Here is an 18,954-nt window from a genome sequence, read left to right on the forward strand (position 1 = left end):
TCTATTAATAGTAGACTATCATATCATACGCTTTTGAGGGGAATAACATTTTGGTGTGCCGTGTTGAGACATGTCGAGTCATGGGTGTACCGCAAATAGAAAAAGCTTGCGGAACACTGTAACAAGCAATGGACTCTTGTGGGTCGAGAACGTTGGTAATGAATAAAATTGAAACATATTCTGGTACTTTGAAACCGTGTTAGTAGTTATTAGTAGTAATTCAAACACAAATTATTATTGTATTTATTTTCAGGCACTTGGCAATTTTTATCATCAAATTTTATTTAGTTGATACGTGTTGATATTATTTACACACGTTTCGGGCATTTATTGCCCCTCCTCAGCCAACTTTTTATTTTACAGGTTATTGAGATATTAAAACCACAAATTTCCATCTCCTATGTTTACTTGTTATTATGGAATTACCAAAACTTTTTTGGCCCTTAACACACTTTATTCTTGCAGTTTTTTTCTGTGATTGTTGTTGTTTTGTTGACCCTTATCTATTTTTTGATGATTTTTGATGATTGGTAATTCCATAATAACAAGTAAACATAGGAGATGGAAATTTGTGGTTTTAATATCTCAATAGCCTGTAAAATAAAAAGTTGGCTGAGGAGGGGCAATAAATGCCCGAAACGTGTGTAAATAATATCAACACGTATCACCTAAATAAAATTTGATGATAAAAATTGCCAAGTGCCTGAAAATAAATACAATAATAATTTGTGTTTGAATTACTAAAAATTGAAACAATTATAAACGATGCAGATCGATTGGGTTGGAGATACAAAAAAGTCCATATATTTATGGGATTTTATTAAGCTTAAAGAAAAGTCCATCGTAATTTCATAAAAAGTCGTCATTTTTTGAATTCAATAAAAGAAATGTAAGAATTCTTTAATTTAAATTACAGTACTGTAAAGATTTCCAAGTATTTAAGGTGGAAACACGAAAAACAATTGCGCGATGATGATATTAAGTTATATATATATATATATATAGCGTCAATATTATATTATTAAAAATAGAAAAAAAGGTACAAGTTTTGTATGTAATATATTGGTTTACTATTATTCTACCGAAGATATTGATTAATCAAAGTAAGGAATGATTTCTTTTGACAAAATCATGGCGAAAACAAAGTTCGAAAATTTAAATTTAGTTTCAAATATATTTAGTAGCTTTCAAAATCATTGAGCTTTTGTACTGTACATAAAGATAGTGGAACAATATAATAAAGGCTTTGAAATTTTCGTTGGATTATTCCACCCATGTTGAGAAATAGAAGGCGAAATCCTTGGACTTCTCCACGCTCCGCCAGGTTTGTATACGCGCTTGTGTGGCACTAATTCACGTTTTCGATTGGAAAAATGCTCCGACGTGACATTCCTCGAATTGATAGTAGCTATGGAAACTGCCATGCGTTGTATGGGATTCGTCGACTACAAGCGTTCTTCGTTATATTTACTTACCGGTGGTGGCTTATATTAAATCGAGTTGAAATCCCGTGAAAAGATGTCCGACGACGTCATCCGTACTATCTCCAAAAAGCTGTAAGTTGTTTATTGCATTTCCCTTCTATTGCCGAAATTAAACCAGAAAAATCTAAACTAAAATTTGAACAATCGTATATGATATAATACTGTGTTTCGATGGCAATGCGACTAATTAATTATAATTATTTATCTTTTTAAAAATTGATGAAATGTCAAAATCTGTTACAAAAGGGCTTTTTTTTCTGTACCTGTCTTAGGGAAAAGGCTAACAGACCAATAATGGAGACGGCCGCGTGGTGAGGACAGGGCTCGATATATCTGGGTCGAATCGTTCTTAAAGATTTCTGGGATTCTGATCCATCTGTAAAATAAGAATAAACATTTGCATATATATATATATATTATTATATAATTCTTTATCTTGCTCGTGTTGACATGTTATGAACTTTAGACCCGCAAGACCCTTAATACTTCTTAGTCTGTAGGAACAAACAATAAGTTATCGACAATGTAGCAATAATGAGTAAATCGTTTGTGGTATGAAAATATAGACAGAAAAATATATATATTTTTAAATTAATTACAGTATTATGTATTAAAAGTGAAATCGATATTGCATATCTTTAAAATTTCTGAACTACACTAAAATAGTCTTAATCTTTCTTTAGAGTAGTGTTACTCGACAGGAATAATATCATTCCCAGATGCCAAAAAATAGGTTTATCGAGGGATAAGAAATAGTTTTAGACGAGAAAATATATTGGAAATCACATCAAACACAACACAGAAAGAGGTACGGTAAAGTACATACATATATAACGCTACCGGGCGAAAGATAATGGACTTATAGTAGTATAAATAAGCGTGATTTTTCTTATGAAGTATGTTGTTTTAAATTTTGTTAGGGAGACGATAGATAAAATATCGAGCAGAGAGAGGTCCTGTAGGGAGCAGTTTCTAAGGAAAGGTTACATCGTTTTAGAGGATTTTTATCCACAGTTAAATTGTTTTTTAAAATAATCCCGTTGTTTTACGCCTTTAATATGTTTAAATGAAAGTCGTCCGAAAGGAAAAATTTTTTTTATTAATTTTATTGTTTTATTTCTGTTTTCATACATACATTCGGTGATTTATATGTACCTGAATGCGCATTATGTCGTGTCAAAAATTCCCAAGTGTTTCTCGAATGGTTTTCTTGAAAAATTAATTACGAATTCATTAACTTAAGTAAATTTTTACATTCGACTTGCACAATATTTAATCTAGATAATTAATTGCTATTCATTGGCGTAGCGTGGGTGTCGGCCACCCGGGGCGAAGGAAAATTTCGCCCCCTCTTATTTAGGTATCTCAATTTAAAAGACTAAAATTCAGTTTTGTCACAGGACAAGCAATGAAAAATTCCGTGCTAGTGCAGCGATCCGTTTAAAATAGCTCTATTGGATATTGGAGGTGAATATGAATACGGATGAATCGTACAAGCAAAAAAAAAAGGTCAACAGGTTGCGCAAGATGAAATTACTAGTTCACCCGGACGGTGAGTCAATTCCCGGACTGTCCGGACGATAGCACTGTCGTAGGCGCAACGCAAATATAGATTAGAATGGTTCAAATTTTTACAAGATATTATTATTTATTGTGAAATTTTGTCGACCCCACTACGCTACGCCACTGTTGCTATTATTATTGAAATTTAAATTGTAAGTTAAGTAGTGAAGTAAATAGCATAATATTTTAATGAATTTCGGTCTTTTGTACAGACAAACAATAACTTTGAAATTTGCACGTAAAAATTTTTTAAAAATCTTCGTGTCACGATTAAATTAAAAACTAAATTAAAATTTAGTTTTTAATCGTGGGCACTAAGAGGACTTTTTATCGAGCCCATGGTGGGTTGGGTCGAGCCCGCAATAGTCAAGTCAAGCGACGAGAGACAGCGCCCAAAACGGATCACCCCAAAGATTTTCTGAGGCTTTTTGATCTACGTGGATCGGTTTCCGGGTTGCTCAGAACGGTAGGCCGACACCTTAACCGCGTGCTTCAAGAATATATTAAACTTTAATATCATTTTAAAAATTTAAAGTCAAAACACCGGTATAATAATCAGGACCTTATAGTGACGCGATGGGATGGTTTTAAATGTGATAAATTTCAGATTCCTCAAAATATTTCACTTTAAAAATCGACTAAACACAGACATTCTAACTACAAATCCTTTACAAGAGATTTGTTTGTATTTGTCAGATTTTTTTTTTATTTCTTCGATTTGTCATCGTTTAAAATTCGGGTCAGTCATTAAGAGAATATAGTGGACCGTCCTTATAAATAAAAAATATAACACTATCGATTAGGTCAGTGCTACGCGGAGGGTCGATATTTTCATTACAATCGCGTGACTATACCGAAAAGTTAAACTTATCGACAATACCTTGAGCTATGCTAACTGTCGAGGAGTATTTATTTATTTTTAAAATCATAAGATTATTGTCTATTTTCTTCAAACACTGGAAACTCGAAGTAATTCTAATTCGCACTCTATAAAATCCAGTTGTTAGTGAGATTTTAAAATACAATACAATACAATCGTTGCGTAATAGAATCGCGTGGTATTAACCAGTGAAATATTTTTCAGACGTCACTATCTCGAAGTGCAGAGACGCGAAGAGGGGTTCGTTCTGCCGGCAAAGAAGCGCACTCCGTCCACATCGTCGGAAAAAGTAAGTGATATATATTCTTATTGTCTTTGTTTAAATATGGCTGGTGTGTGGAACAAGAATAATCTATTGATAAAATGACGAATTTCGCGAGTAATTCACTTATACCGAGTGTCCACTTAAAAATCTACCCGAGAACCAAAGGGATCTTTCCGGCATCGGTTAGGTTTCTTTATATTTTTTCTGCCCCGTTGGCGCTAAGAAGAGCTTTTTATCGAGTCTGTCGAGTGTTCGACAAAACCGTACTTTATACTTTGTATAAATTTGTACTTTATTGTGCAATTGTAAATGCAAAAGAGGAAGACGACTTGGTCCGACGTTCATCTCAGTTGGAGAATTACTCGGAAGACTATTTTATTCTCCGATGATCGGAGTTCTCGCCCATCCCTCTTCGGTCTATAAACAAATTTATTGTTTAGAGACCGAAGAAAGCGGAATATTTATGCCCACTATAGTATATAGTGGACATAAATACGACCCACTATATACTCAATTATTTAATCGGAGTGCCTACGAAATATTATCTCGTATTGGCTATTCTAATTTAGAGTCAATTATTTCCTCGTTGAAGTTTTTCTCGAAGTTGGAAAAAGTTCGAATTGACAACTTCGATGAGAAAATAATTGACTCGAATCAATAATCGATAGTTATTTTTATTATTATATTATATACAAGTATAAATAATATAAACGCGTAGATAAAAAAAAAAACTTAACTGTAGAATATATAGTTAAAATTTAGAATAAATGTAAATAAATGGAAATTTAGATATAAAGAATGGCTCAATCTTCATTTATGAATTACTAATTCATAAATTAAGCCTTATATAACTTACAATACAAGAGCGAGTCAAAATAAATCGAGACTAATTTTTTTCTCACGTGATAATCACACCGAGTTGTAGTGACTGGGATCTTTTTTGACGTATTTCCCATAGAATTCAATACACTTTTGTCGTCTCTTCTACCAATCCTCGAAGACGAGTAATAGTCCATCTTTTTATACGTTCTTTAGAATCGCCTTTGAAGCTTTGGCCACTGATGGATTAGGTTAGGATGCAGGTAAACGGTTCTTCATAAATATTTAAAAAACAAGGCTTTATTCGATAAGTTAGCTAAATTATTGAAAAAATAGGTTAAAAAAATTAAATAATTACATTAAGTTTTAAAATAAATCCAAAATTAACGTGGAAAAAGGACCTCTTAATCTCCATGTAGAAAGAAAGAGTTGCTTTTACGTGCCCATTACAGGACCCGAATGAAGTGATGTGGTCCCGAACCACTGACAGATGTGGCTCTCGGAGCCAGATTTAGACTCGTTGTGGCACCTTAAAAGAGGACCTACCTTCTTCCACATAGGGGGTCTCGCCTTCATCAAACTTGGTTATTTAGAAGTCTCATCTTATTACTCGTTATTAAAATTTTTGTGCCTCTTCTGTATAATGCCTCTTAGCAAACTGCGCCCAGGCCTCAAAAGTGTTTAATACGGGCTCGGTCATTAAAACAAATTCGGAGTTTTTCGATGCTCGATATAAATTTCGTGAATTTAACGCTTTGCCATAAGAAATTTATTAAAATTCATGAGTCGTATATTTTTCTTTTAATTAATAAATAAATACATTGTTACTTATTAAAATGTATATAGAATATCTACCTTTACTAATATTTTTATGTATTCCACGCACCTCTACCTTCGTTTTCTTCCAACACGCCCGGTTTCAGCACAGTCGAGACCCCCTGCCCCAATTTCCCTACAGATATTCTTTTATATACATATTCTGTACGTAAATCTTTATCATACAATATGATGATAATCAATTAGTATAAGTATAAAAATATTAATTTTATTCAAAATAACGAGAAAAATAAAGGCCATTCTTTATTTTCGTCGTTCGTATTTAATGTACAATACGTACAAACCATAAATATCACAGCATAAATCTGTGTTATATTTATTACGTTTGTGTTTGTAGCTTGATTTTACGACCGATGGTTCCGACCACTAAATCGTGTTTACCGATAGTTTATCCGAAGAAAACAATAGGAAATCCGAAGTATGCGGTTCTATGTCACCGAGTCACGACGCAATATATATAATTAAACACATAAAATTGCATTTTCCATTGTTTCGTATTGAATTTTAATGAAAAAATGTCGGTGAAATTATTCGTTTTTATCTATTTTTAAGAAATAAAATAATAGGATATTTATAAATATTTTTATAAACTGAAAGAATAATCTTCTCCGAAATTAATTTATACGTCTTCGAATAGGATAAAGATCTATCGGGTAGCAAGAAATCCGGTTTACATCAGAGAAGCATTAGTCATCTGCAACGTTCTCGACAGATTCATCGCATTTTGTCTCATTTGGAAGAGGTAAGTATTTCAATCTGGCCATTTCCGTATTTTAAATGAAGGATTCTGCTCATAGAATACGTCTTATCCGAGACAATTCAAAGGGGATAGATACCAAACCTTGCATAGAGAGGCCAGCCAGCCTATTTGGTCCGGGCCTTACATTGACAGAAGCCTCAAAAACGTTTTGTTATAAGTTTCTATTTCCTTGTAATATTTCGTATATTATTTATATAATATAATACAATGTTTACCGTCTTTTTTTTCTAATATTCTGGTGATTCAAAAACAGTACAATATTTCGATCTCTCGTAGATTCATCTTAGAAAAATATTCTTAATTTATTCCTCGCTAAATGAAATTCTAATTCGAGAAAGGTTAGATGTAAATATCGTGTTCACTTTTTACAGGTTAAAAAATTAAAGAATTCCTACTTTAAATAAAATAAAGAGAGAGAATTAAACATTTTACTTATAGACTAATCGTTTATCGGAAAGAGAGAGAGAGGTGAGATCGTCATTAATTCAATACGTAATGGGAGGCGATACGAGAGTAAGTAAAAATTCCCTTTTATCAATAATTTCTTTCGTTAGATTCATTTTAATTTATGTTGCTTTTTAGATTTCCGCAACGTCCAAGACACCATCTATTCAAGCAGACGTAACTCAATGGTGTGATACTATCAGGTTTGTATATTTTATCGAAAGTTTTTCAAAGCTAAACGATGGATTTTTTTTAAAATAAAAATGTTATTCGGGGCCCGAACCCGCGACTATGTGTTTACTGGTTTTATCCACTCCACTACTCATGCCTTACCGACACTAATTCTAATTTTTATTTGCGAAAATGTAGATTTAGATTAAATTTTCATTACATTAGCGCTTCGTAATAATAATTATTATTATGTTTCTTTTGTTTTGCTGGAACAGAAACAGGAAGAATCGCAAATTAGTAGGGAGCGTAACACGCGCCGAAGCGGAAAGATTGATTACTACGGCTACTCGACTATACGTTACTACGGTAAGAAGATTGTATTTACTTAAACTGTGAATATTTTATTACTACATTGATGTTTTTCTCTATTAGGAAATGCTGATCGACAACAAATTGGATTCGTCTGTCTGGCAGGTAATGCGAGATTTCTTCGTGCATTCTTATGTCGATTATAACGAGTTTTATTAACCCGTTCTTATAAAATCGCGTCTGTAAAACAGATAATCCGGCAGAGAGAAAAAGAAGTCGACGGAATAAACTGGTGAGTATATTTCTTAGAATTTTTGATACTTTATTTCGTGTAAATTTCTGAAAAGAATGAGGGAGAAGAAGCTTATGTTAAAACAATTGTCTCATTTTTCGTACGGCCAGATGGCCCAAGCGGTTAAGTGTTGAATTAGTGAATTATTTAATAATTATAACTCTATGATTAATGATACACAAATGCAAGATGGACTAAGAGTAAATTAACCGAGATACATTTTAATCCTTCTTAAAATATATCTCGGTAATCTGACTTTTGGCCCATCCCGTACATAATTTGTATCTAAATATTAATACCTCTTACAGTTTATATGAACAAGCGGTTATCGAAAATCGTCTATCGAGATCGTCGGTATTATCTGAAAATAATTTTCCTGGCGAAGAAAACGTAGAAAAAGAAAAGAAACACGAATTAAACATTCGACAATCTACTAACAAGAAAGTAAACAAAGTGCGGCCAACGGTAAAGTTGCTCTTTGATCTTTTTACGTCATTAGTTTAAAATAAATCTTGATTGTGAATCATCAAACAAAACTTGATTGGTTACAGATTTTATAAGCTTCCCATCTAAAAATAAAATAATATATATATTTATTAAACAGAATATTTAATTGTTGAATCACAAAATAAAATTGTTCTAAAACGTTTTAAAAGTATAAAAACCTTATAATAATTTTATAGGAGCTTCAGAAATATTTGCCACACATTATGTTGAGTATTGGGAAAAATCCCTTCATTTTTGTCAAATTTTATTATTTAAAAAGGTTTTTCTTTTTTATTATTATTATATTAGATGATTTCTAAATCTAAGTGGCATCAGTCTTTCTCCATCTCCGGGAAGCTTTGGTTTTTAGTTACGTTTTGATACTTCTTTTAAAATAAAACTCGACTTCGACAAACATTATTATTGATAGATAAGGAATAGACTTTTTGCCATTAGGACACGGTAATTTCTGTATATCTACGTAAAGAATAATTCTTTTTATACAGATTAAATCAATAATTAATATCGAGTAAAATATCAGAAGAGCGTTTATTCCAGAGAAAAGAAGAATTTGAACCAAAAGAAGAAATTAGAACAAAAGAAAATGAAATTGAAAGAATAAAAGAAGTCAAAACACCAGATAAAGAAGTTATAAAAGAAATAGAAGAAGCAAAAATAATTAAAGACATCGAAGTAGAGATCGAATGTCTTCCTACAAAGTTCTTGGTAGATAATTGGTGTCAAACGGACGATTATCAGAATTTTTCGCCAAATTCTGGTAAATAACATAGAATATCAATGAATATCCTTAATTATCTTTAATTTCTAATAATTTATTATTAAGAAATATAACTATTTTTTAATTAAAATATTACACTACGAAATTAATGATGATAAAGAAATTCAACTAATAATTCCATACAGAATTTTAATCGTTTTTGTATGATTATCACAGAATAATTTTGGAGGTTCGAATAGGGTTCGAACTAGCTTTGTATCTCTATTATATATCACTCGGGGTTTTCATCCTTTGTACTATACAGTACATGCTGATCGACTCCATTTTAAGTCGGAAATGGTAATCAGTCACATTTTGCAAAAAAATTGACGAAATATTTAAACTAGGCACTTTCGAAAACACCTAAAAATCTTGCCGGTATCTTTGTATAATTTTCCTATTCGAACGCCACCACTCTGACGGGCGGTGGTTGAAATTAATTCCACCAAAAGTAATCGTCGACTACCCACGGGATGATAGGATGTGCCCGAAAAATTTAATTGCATTTGCATAAACTGTGTCGAAATGTATAAATAACAAACCAACAAACTTCTTTCTTTATATATAAAATTTTAATGTACTGTATTCTAAAAATTTTAAAAAACGCTTCTATCGGTTTGTTCTATCGAGGATGGAGTTGCCCCACCTCACCGTCCTATCGCGTACACTATCATCATATACATTACTAACTTACAGTACATTTACACACGTACAGTACACGTGTATGATTAAATTCAACATTTGGTTATGTTTATTGGGTTAGGGATGTTAGGGATTAGGGATCATAATGATGTTTTAACATCATTAAAATGCATTGCCATTGGACTAAGGTATGCCACTCGTAATTTCGGCCCTTTGTCATAAGATGGGACATTCTTTTGTTTTATTTCTCTAATTTGTAAATGATAAATTATAGTTTCTGTAAGATATAAATTTACAGTAATCACCATATTGCAAATAACATATAAGTTTACAAAAATTGTTAACCATTATATCGATAAATGCCATTGAATCGTGTAACTAACTTTATTACTTTTATATTTTATTACTTAGATATTTTTAAAGGCATGGTCAGCATAATATTGAATAAGTTATAAATATTTTATATTTAGCACAGATTGTCATTAAAATCTCTCGTTTGAATCGTTCTCCCTTATCTTTCAGAACTGATAGAAAGAAAAGAAGAATCGTCGATTTCCTCCAGCCAAAATTCACCAAATCTAGAAACAACCACCGAAAGAAAAGAAACGAGTAGGCCCATGTTCTTTCTTTCTTTTTTCTTCTCTTGTATTTTTTAAATTAATTTTCACTAATACAATTACATTTCCTAAATGTAGCAAAATCAAATTTATTTACTAATTTTCAAAAATATAAGTTATCGTTTATTGAATTTTCGGTTGAAAATTGCTATTTCATTTCTCCTCCTTTTCCAAATAAAATCAAAATATATGTGATTGTGAATTATTCATATATTTGTCAATACGTTGCAAGTAACGAGTTAAAATGCTACCGATTCTTGACCATCACTTTATCACTGGAATATTCATTAACAATCGACATAAAACTGTGTTTAAATGTTTGAAATATTTATATAATCCTGCTTTATGAAGTGAAGTATCTTACTTTTAGGTAATGAATCGGGAGAAGCGTCCGATTTGGAATCGGGTGTACATCTAATCAGCTATAATTCTGTGTATAATAAAAATTATTCGGAAGAAGAATCAATTGCCTTTCGTGCACCGGAATATAACTGTAGTAGAAGATCTATAAGCACAGATACCAGCGAAGACAGCAACTATTGTGACGATAGCTATTCTTCTTCGTGTTTAACTAGTAGCACCACCGATTTAAGTCAAATTCACAATACTAGTCAGCAAGAATCTGGAAAACTCTCAGAAAATTTTATTCAGATATCCATTTCGCAACCAGAAAGAGAAGAAACTTCGGAAACTTGCAGTAGCGCATGCAGCTGTTGTACATCTGAAGATGGTAGAAATTATGTTGAAATTATTGACGATAATCCCTGCACGTGTACCGAATCGGATACTTGTAGTTGTTGCTGTTCGTGCAAAGATTGTCAATCGTCTAGCAACTCTCACTCCTGTAATCAAAGTAGTTACGAATGGGAAGAAGTATCCGAATGCAGCACTTGTAGTTGTACTAGTACCGTGCCGGAAGACGAATGCGAGAAGAACGACGAAGAAACAAATTCGGATACCGAACCAAAAGAAGAGAATGTCGATCACGAATCAAACGTTGAAAAAAGTAACGAATCAATTGAAAATTCTAGAAATGTGGAGAATACGGAAGAAAACACGACGAAAATCGAAGACACTGTATCTTCCGAGCCATTCACCGAAGAAGTGAATAAACAAAATGAAGAAATAGCAGAAACAGATAAACAGAAACATACGTCATTGGTGAGTAACTTGATTTACTAAAAATGATAGCTATAGTTTGTTTATGATACGAGTTTTACTTTAAGAATCAATTAATAATTATGTATATTATGTTTTATAATAACAAATACATTTCTTTTCAGCACGCAGTCGTAAACCAACTAACCGTCGAAAGCTGTGACTCCTTTCTGTTAGATGAGGAAACTCGAAATATGAGCATTCACGATGCTGCCAGAAACGGCGATCTTGACATAGTCAAACTGTTATCAAAAGCTAATCGGAAATTTATTGAGTAAGTTATTTTCATGCTCCTTTCCCATTCCGGATAGTGAAGATCTACGGCTTTGGGTGACCAAGCTCGGTCGAGAACCAGTAATTTTTTCCGGATATTTTATTCCAGATAAGTGTAGTCCCGTCCTTTACAGGTCGGTTGCCCCACTTGTGAAGTTGGCAAAACCTACAATGGGCATGGATAAAAGCCTTCTTAGTGCCTTCAGAACGGAAAAAGTCAAAATAACAGAGACAGAAGAGAACTTCAATTTCTTTTACTGCGAAAAAACTCGTTAGATTATTATATTTTTTAAAATAAACTGTTTAAAAATGTCAGAAAATATTAATTTTATATAGTTATATAGCATCAGTTATAAAAATGTCAATTTTTCAGCCAGATGGTAGAGTTATACAATATAATGATTAGATATTGTTAAAGAAATGATTTGTAAATTTATTATTACAGTATCTATATATATAAAATTACATCTCCTGACTAATTCATCATCGCCCAGAGCAAATCGCTGAACCTAGAGGTGAAATTTAGGGTACTTCATGAAAATGTACACTAAGAAGGGATTTTTCGAAATTCCTCCGAGGGAGGAGAGGGAGAGGATTAAGGCTTAACCTGAGGAACTGCTTCTACTGTACTATTTTAGATGCGATTTTTTGTTTTTGATAGTAATAACTTAATTTCCAAACGTACAATATTTACCAAATCATCCAAATCGTTTGACCGAGCAACGCCGGGCTCATTTGCTTGTTTATAATAAACAGATGAAACATAATACTGTATTTAATTTCTAATTATTTTATTCTTAAGGACAGTGGACGAGAGAGGATGGACCCCAACCCATTTGGCAGCAGCCAATAATCATGTCGAAATTGTAAAGGTTAGTATAGTAATTGTGCAGATTTTTGTATCAACAGAGATATTTTCAGTTGTCATTTTGATACTTGTTGACAGTTTCTATGAGATCTCATAATAATATATATCTACGTATTAAAACTGCATTCTTGTTCAATCTTTACTTAAATAAGACAGCATATGTATTTTTTTAAAAATATTACAAAAAAACTAATTATATTACAGTTTTTAGCTCAGGAAGGAGCACACGTATCAGCTTTGGATCCTAGTGGATACACTGCTCTTCACACCGCAGCCATGCAAGGTCACAAAGATTGCATAGAAGTATATCTACATATTTTTTCCATTCTCACACAAAAATATATTAAAATGTACAATTAACATTAATTTATTACACGTAATTTCAGGTTCTTTTAGAAGCGGAAGCAAACGTCGATTGTGTAACATCTGATGGATTCACTCCTTTGCATCTATCCGCTCTAAAGTGAATATGTCATTCAAAATTTTAGACTGACGTAGAATTTAGAAATTAAAAATTGATCCCATTATATTATGTCAAAATACTATTACGATTTTGTCTTTTTTTTTTCTTTAGCAATCACGTAGAATGTTGCAAAGTTCTGTTAGCTTGGGGTGCGAGTTTGACCAAAGAAGATGCCTTAGGAAGAACGGTTTTAGATATGACAGAAGAATATTCTCTGAAAGATGTAAAGAAATTTTTGGAAGATTTCAGTAAACAATTAGAAAACTTTAATAGCATAGTGGGTGTAATGGATTCCTTTTCGGACAAAAGGTAAGTTAAAATATATTATGGCTGAAATGATTTAGCAGTTGTTCCTTCGATGGCTGCTTTTATGATTAAAAAAAAGTAACGTAATATTTTCAGAAATATTAATTCCTTGCAGAGAGGAGGAGACTTGATGTCCTTACATGAAATTCTCAATCTGTTGGAAATGGGCAGTTTAGAGAGTAAATAGTATATATTTACTCTCTATAATATATTTTATTATGGATATATCATCAAATTGGATATAGAGAAATTGTGAATACAGAATAAGATTTCAATACTACTCAAATCTCCTTGAACACTTTTCAGATGCTCAAAGAAACTTCTAAAACCTGAGAATTCTTTGATCTAGATGCTATTTGTTGCATAATAAATTCAACTGTATTAATGATTAAATATGGCCTCTGAAACTGTGTAGTGCTATATAGGATGAGATTGTCAGAATAGTTTCCCTGATATTTTTTAATAAGATTGATAATATAAAACATCACAATGAATGTATTGTCTCACTAACATTAGCAATTAAACTATATAAACTTTTATTAGCAATTGTTATTTTTCTGGCCGTTTCAATTAACATTAATTACTTTTTATGCCTAAGTAGTGTCTTCAATATTGTTTAGTTTAGAATGTTGTCTGATTAGATGATTCATTTTCTGACAAATGTTTTTATTGCTTCTTTTCTGTTTAAATCTATAAGCAAAACAGTATTATTATTATTATTATTATTTAAAGATCATAATTAATCAGTTATAAATAAAAAATAAAAACTTAAATAGAATGACCAAAAAAGATTTTAATCAGAAAAACCTCTCTTATACAACTATGTACAGTTTTAATCAAAATACATTGCTTGGAATACAACAGCTTCTACAAAGAAAGATCCATAACACACAGAAGCTGCACATTAGTGCTAAGTGGAATGTTATTTATTAAAAAACATTTACAATAATTCTATCACAATCATTGTTACCAGTACATTCTGTGAAAAAACATTTTATCCCTGACACACATTGGATGATAGTAAAGTCCCTAGGTAGCAAATCACTCTGCCATTTTTTCACAGCAGAAAACATATAGATATATATCATTTACTTCCTTATAAATTTCCTATTTTAATAGAGATTTCCAAATCTGGAAGACCCATTACAGTACAACTTATAAACGATAAAGGGAAAATATCTGTATTTTCTGACTGATATTTTCGTTAGTCTACAAAAAATCTTCGTTCTAGTTTTATCAATAGTTATATAAATGATGAACTATAATTAAATTGTACAAATGTAAGATAAATATTTTGTGCTTTTATTCGTGAAAGCCATATTTTTTCCAATTTTGTGTATTAATAAATATCTTAACAAATAAAAGATAGTGCATTACTGACAACAATAATTACAAAAATCATCATCTTGTATAAAAAAATATAAAATATATTGATATATATATATAACACTATATGATAGTGTTTTCAAATGTAAAAACACTATTCAATGACTAAACTAATCTGTAAATTAATTAATCATTAACAAATAAAATTATTATTTTTTTTTAAAGTTGTCTTTAGATATTTTATGTAAGAAGCTAAAAAATTAAAAATCAAACTATACAAATAAGATTTAACAGAATGTGCTCAGTAAACAATTAGACAATTATAACACACGTTTTTTCGTTGCCGAGATAGTCTATCTCGGCAATGAAAAAACGTGTGTTATAATTGTCTATACGGATAAGGTTTTAATAATAAGATAAATGTATACATTGTAACTCAATTCTCAGCTGTTATTTAGCAACATATCCCTGAGAAGCTTTATATCAATTAATATCTTAAAAAACAGCATTGTTTTATGTAGTTTATTTTCAATTTATAAATAATTATTGAATTTCAATTGCTATGTCTTGTTACAATTATTGCTGGCCCTCAATTACACATTTAAATATTCGTTTTGATAATGAAAACAATAAAGATGAGTTTAGATGTGTTTATATATGTGTATATATATATATATATGTAAATTTTAAAACAAATAAGATTTATAACCTGTAAATATAACAATGCAGAAATCTAACAAGCTATTTTGTATATAAATCTTTTGTTATCAGCTCAGCTAAACTTTAATAACTTTTTAACTGTTTGATATGAATTTATATTTTGTAATATATGTTTTATTTTGTATTAATTAACATGAAATCAAATGTGTGCTTCTTTCATATATAAACATCTCAGCAGGAAGAAGGTTTATATATTTATGTGCTGGAAGCAAATGTCTATCAAACAAAACAATATGATGATTACAATGTACACAGTGATACAAACATCTCTCAAATATGTACACATTCTTTCCACACTAACAACTCAGTCATTTTTAAATTATATTCTATAAACTAGAGTAACGTATGGATGAAAATAAGTGATAAATAGTAGTAGAAGACACATTTGCGCTAACAGATATCTTAAACTCATACTGAGGAATGTCTTTGTTAAATATTAATGATCTGACATCTAAAATTTTTCATCTCCACATTCACTGCAATCTGGAGAAATATCTGCACTGCTTCTCAGCCTCCAAATACCAATGCGACAATCACTGTAGAAAAATAAATTAATGACAAATATTTAATATTTCTTTATCTTAATTTTAAATATAATCTATTAATATATAACAACANATTGAAAATTTATTATTATTAGATTTCTCGAGCGTACATTAACAATCGCTTCTATAATTTGTTATTCATCATTAAAGGATATACACTATAAACATCAGTGGTTCCCACCGATATGGGGTGAAATTATTTTAAGTGAGACACGAGATAAATTAAAAAATAAAATAAATACCTGGGATAAGTATGTATATGTGTTAACGTCTATTTAGTTTAGTATCAGGGTGAGGTAGATTAAGAAACGAAATTTGGCATGGTAACTTGCATGTAAGGGGCATTGGTGCTATTAAATTTTGGTGGTTAAAGATCGAGGGAACGGGAAAATAGAGGGGAGTCGTGCCATATATACGAGTGGGGTCAGACTTAATGAAAATTTAATTCCATATTGGTATTTACAGTATTTTTAGAAATTCATTTCTAACCTCAAAATTTAGCTTTTTTGCCTTTTATAATAAATAACGATATAAAATTTATTATTTTTCCGGCTCTGTTATAAATAATAGAAAGAAAGTATGGCGATTAGTCAAAAATTAACCTTTCAAAGTTTTTAATTTTTGGACTGAGATGCGTTTAAACGTCGAGAAATGCAATATTCGAGTTTTTCTCCTGTATGTATGGATGTTAGTGTATATGTGTGGGTGGAGCACGATTTTATTCATCCACCTTGAAGCTTAATTACTTCTGTGCTTTTTGTCGAAAATTTCAGAAATTTTCGACAGAAAGCAGAATTTTTTGTAGAAAATTATGCACACCATAATTCTCTGCAAAGTAAAGCCACCTGTTGTGGCTGGTGCTCCTAGTTTGGCCATATTTTGCATATTGCTGTTGGATAAATGACATTCATAATAATTTTTACTTGTCATGAGTTATCAATGGCTGCCCAATGCCAGTGAATCTTTCCGGGCAGCTATTGTAGTAATCCAGTAATCCGTAAGTTTGTTAGTCTTTCATTTACTAAAATTACAATAGAGAATTGAATGACACATCTCCTAGATAACACATTTGAATGCTTAGATAATTAGTCACAAATGGATATAACAATTTTTACTTTTTACCTATTCTGGCAATGAAAACTGTCGTCGTTTATCAATTTTCATTTGTGGTCTCTTATTAATCTAAAGTCTTCATTTGCTTTTTAGGTACCATACCTTAGTAAAGATTAAGTAGATATTTATTTAATCTTAACTAAACCAGCTCCTCAGATCTCCAAAAATAAAAGGTATCTATTTAACCATTAAATAACTTTACTAACATGATGAATTATAAAGAATTTGTGTAAAACTGATCCTGTATAATAAAATTTATTAATTACTGTTAATTAGATATGGAACATACTATAGAAACACAAGTATTATGCTCGAATTCAAATGTCATTTTAGGTCTGAAGGAATGTTGCCTTTATCTTTTCAAATTTTGATAAAGAAATTGCTGTCATCAAAGTTAATAAACTTGCTTCACATGTTTTGCTTTCAATATTACTTACCTGTGATTTGTAAAAAAATGTAAAACACTTGCTCGAATAAAAGTAATGTTTGTTTGTAAAAAGCTGAAAGTACAGTAGGTTTGTGAATTACTAAAATTAAAAAAAATAATAACAACAAAAATAGAAATATAACACCAAATGCAGTTTCAAATGTTGCCGGGAAAGTTAAGCAACTCGTTTCTGGATTTTTTAAACAGATAGTGTGACACAATTTTAATAACAGCTTAAAGTGTGCCACAATCTTTGCAAGACTGTTCAAACGTGCCACGAGTCAAAAAAAAAAAAAAAATCGGGAACCACTGATTTATATTGTTGCATTGATGATAAAACTGAACTGTGGATACATATAAATTTGTCAATTATTCATATTTATAGTCCTGAATTTTATTAATGTGTACTTGTAGTTATCAATATAAACACATTTTCATTCAAATTTACTTTTTAAATAATTCAATTATTTTCTATTAAAATTTTGTTTGGAACAATAATTTAACTTTTTAAGAATTTAAACATGCTGTTATGAATACTAAACCCCTATATTTGAGAATAAATGGACACTTTATCTTCCAAAGTTAAAAGATTTTATACAAATAGAGAACTAGCCGTTGCTTAATTATAATTTTTTTTCCAGATCTGATCCAAGTGATGAAAAATCAATAGACAGAAATATTTTAAACTTCTTGACATCTATGGCAGCTAATGATTATGACAGCAGTGCTTCATGAAAACAATACTCTGGAGATTTTCTATTTAATACATTGCTCAAACAATTAAGGAATATTATGTCAGTTTAGATGGAATTGGTGGTTTTATTTTACATAAAACTAATGGTTAGTCAACTAACAATATATGATTATTGTAAATAAATTATTAAACTTGGTCTTGTGATAAAATAACTCTAAAGGATCCAAGGCATATTGTATCCTAGAACTATTAAAATAGAAATAATGTGTAACTTTGAGAATATTCAGAAATTCTTTGTGAATAACATCACCTTAAACATCAAAAATTGTTAATTTTGCTACAAAATAAAAATAAATATTTCTTAATTGTTCTGAGTATTGTGTTTCTTCAAGCATTGAATTTGATTGAATTCAGACCTAAAAATGTAATTGTTGGCATAAAAACAAGATTAATCTAAATATTAAGTGCCTTGAATAGTTATGATTCTAAAACTCTCTAGTAGTCAATGCTTTTTACAAAAAATATAAATAAAACTATATTCTGAATTTGTAACAGGAAATAAAATCAAAATAAAGTACTTTTTCCAGTTTATGATTATATATTTCTTATCTCCATAAAGTTAGGTTATAAATCTGCTAACTTCAGTTTGTGTTTATTAATTTATATATATTCAATAGACATATGTAAATTTGTTTCCCTGAATATCATTTCCTA

At 30.7% G+C, this 18,954-nt stretch overlaps 1 protein-coding gene across 2 annotated transcripts; it reads left to right on the top strand.

The window, feature by feature from the left end:
* Positions 1–1,168: 1,168 nt before the first annotated feature.
* Positions 1,169–18,823, top strand: LOC111639180 (BCL-6 corepressor-like). 2 transcript variants are annotated; one of them, XM_023384981.1, is made up of 18 exons: positions 1,169–1,556; positions 4,132–4,216; positions 6,486–6,590; positions 7,047–7,121; positions 7,191–7,255; positions 7,499–7,589; positions 7,656–7,697; positions 7,784–7,824; positions 8,133–8,289; positions 8,869–9,088; positions 10,253–10,339; positions 10,718–11,508; positions 11,631–11,779; positions 12,581–12,650; positions 12,851–12,949; positions 13,033–13,109; positions 13,221–13,418; positions 18,188–18,823. In XM_023384981.1, exons 1-18 carry the CDS (start codon positions 1,519–1,521, stop codon positions 18,279–18,281), a joined length of 2,484 nt encoding a protein of 827 aa, XP_023240749.1. In that variant the 5' UTR covers positions 1,169–1,518; the 3' UTR covers positions 18,282–18,823. The 2 variants fall into 2 exon arrangements, with proteins under 2 accessions (XP_023240749.1, XP_023240756.1); XM_023384988.1 differs by lacking the exons at positions 12,581–12,650; positions 12,851–12,949; positions 13,033–13,109; positions 13,221–13,418; positions 18,188–18,823 and adding an exon at positions 11,913–12,159.
* Positions 18,824–18,954: the final 131 nt, after the last annotated feature.

The sequence above is a fragment of the Centruroides sculpturatus genome, unplaced genomic scaffold (assembly GCF_000671375.1).
Source record: "Centruroides sculpturatus isolate CEXI.00-Female unplaced genomic scaffold, Cexi_2.0 scaffold186, whole genome shotgun sequence".
Taxonomy (NCBI): Eukaryota; Metazoa; Arthropoda; class Arachnida; order Scorpiones; family Buthidae; genus Centruroides; species Centruroides sculpturatus.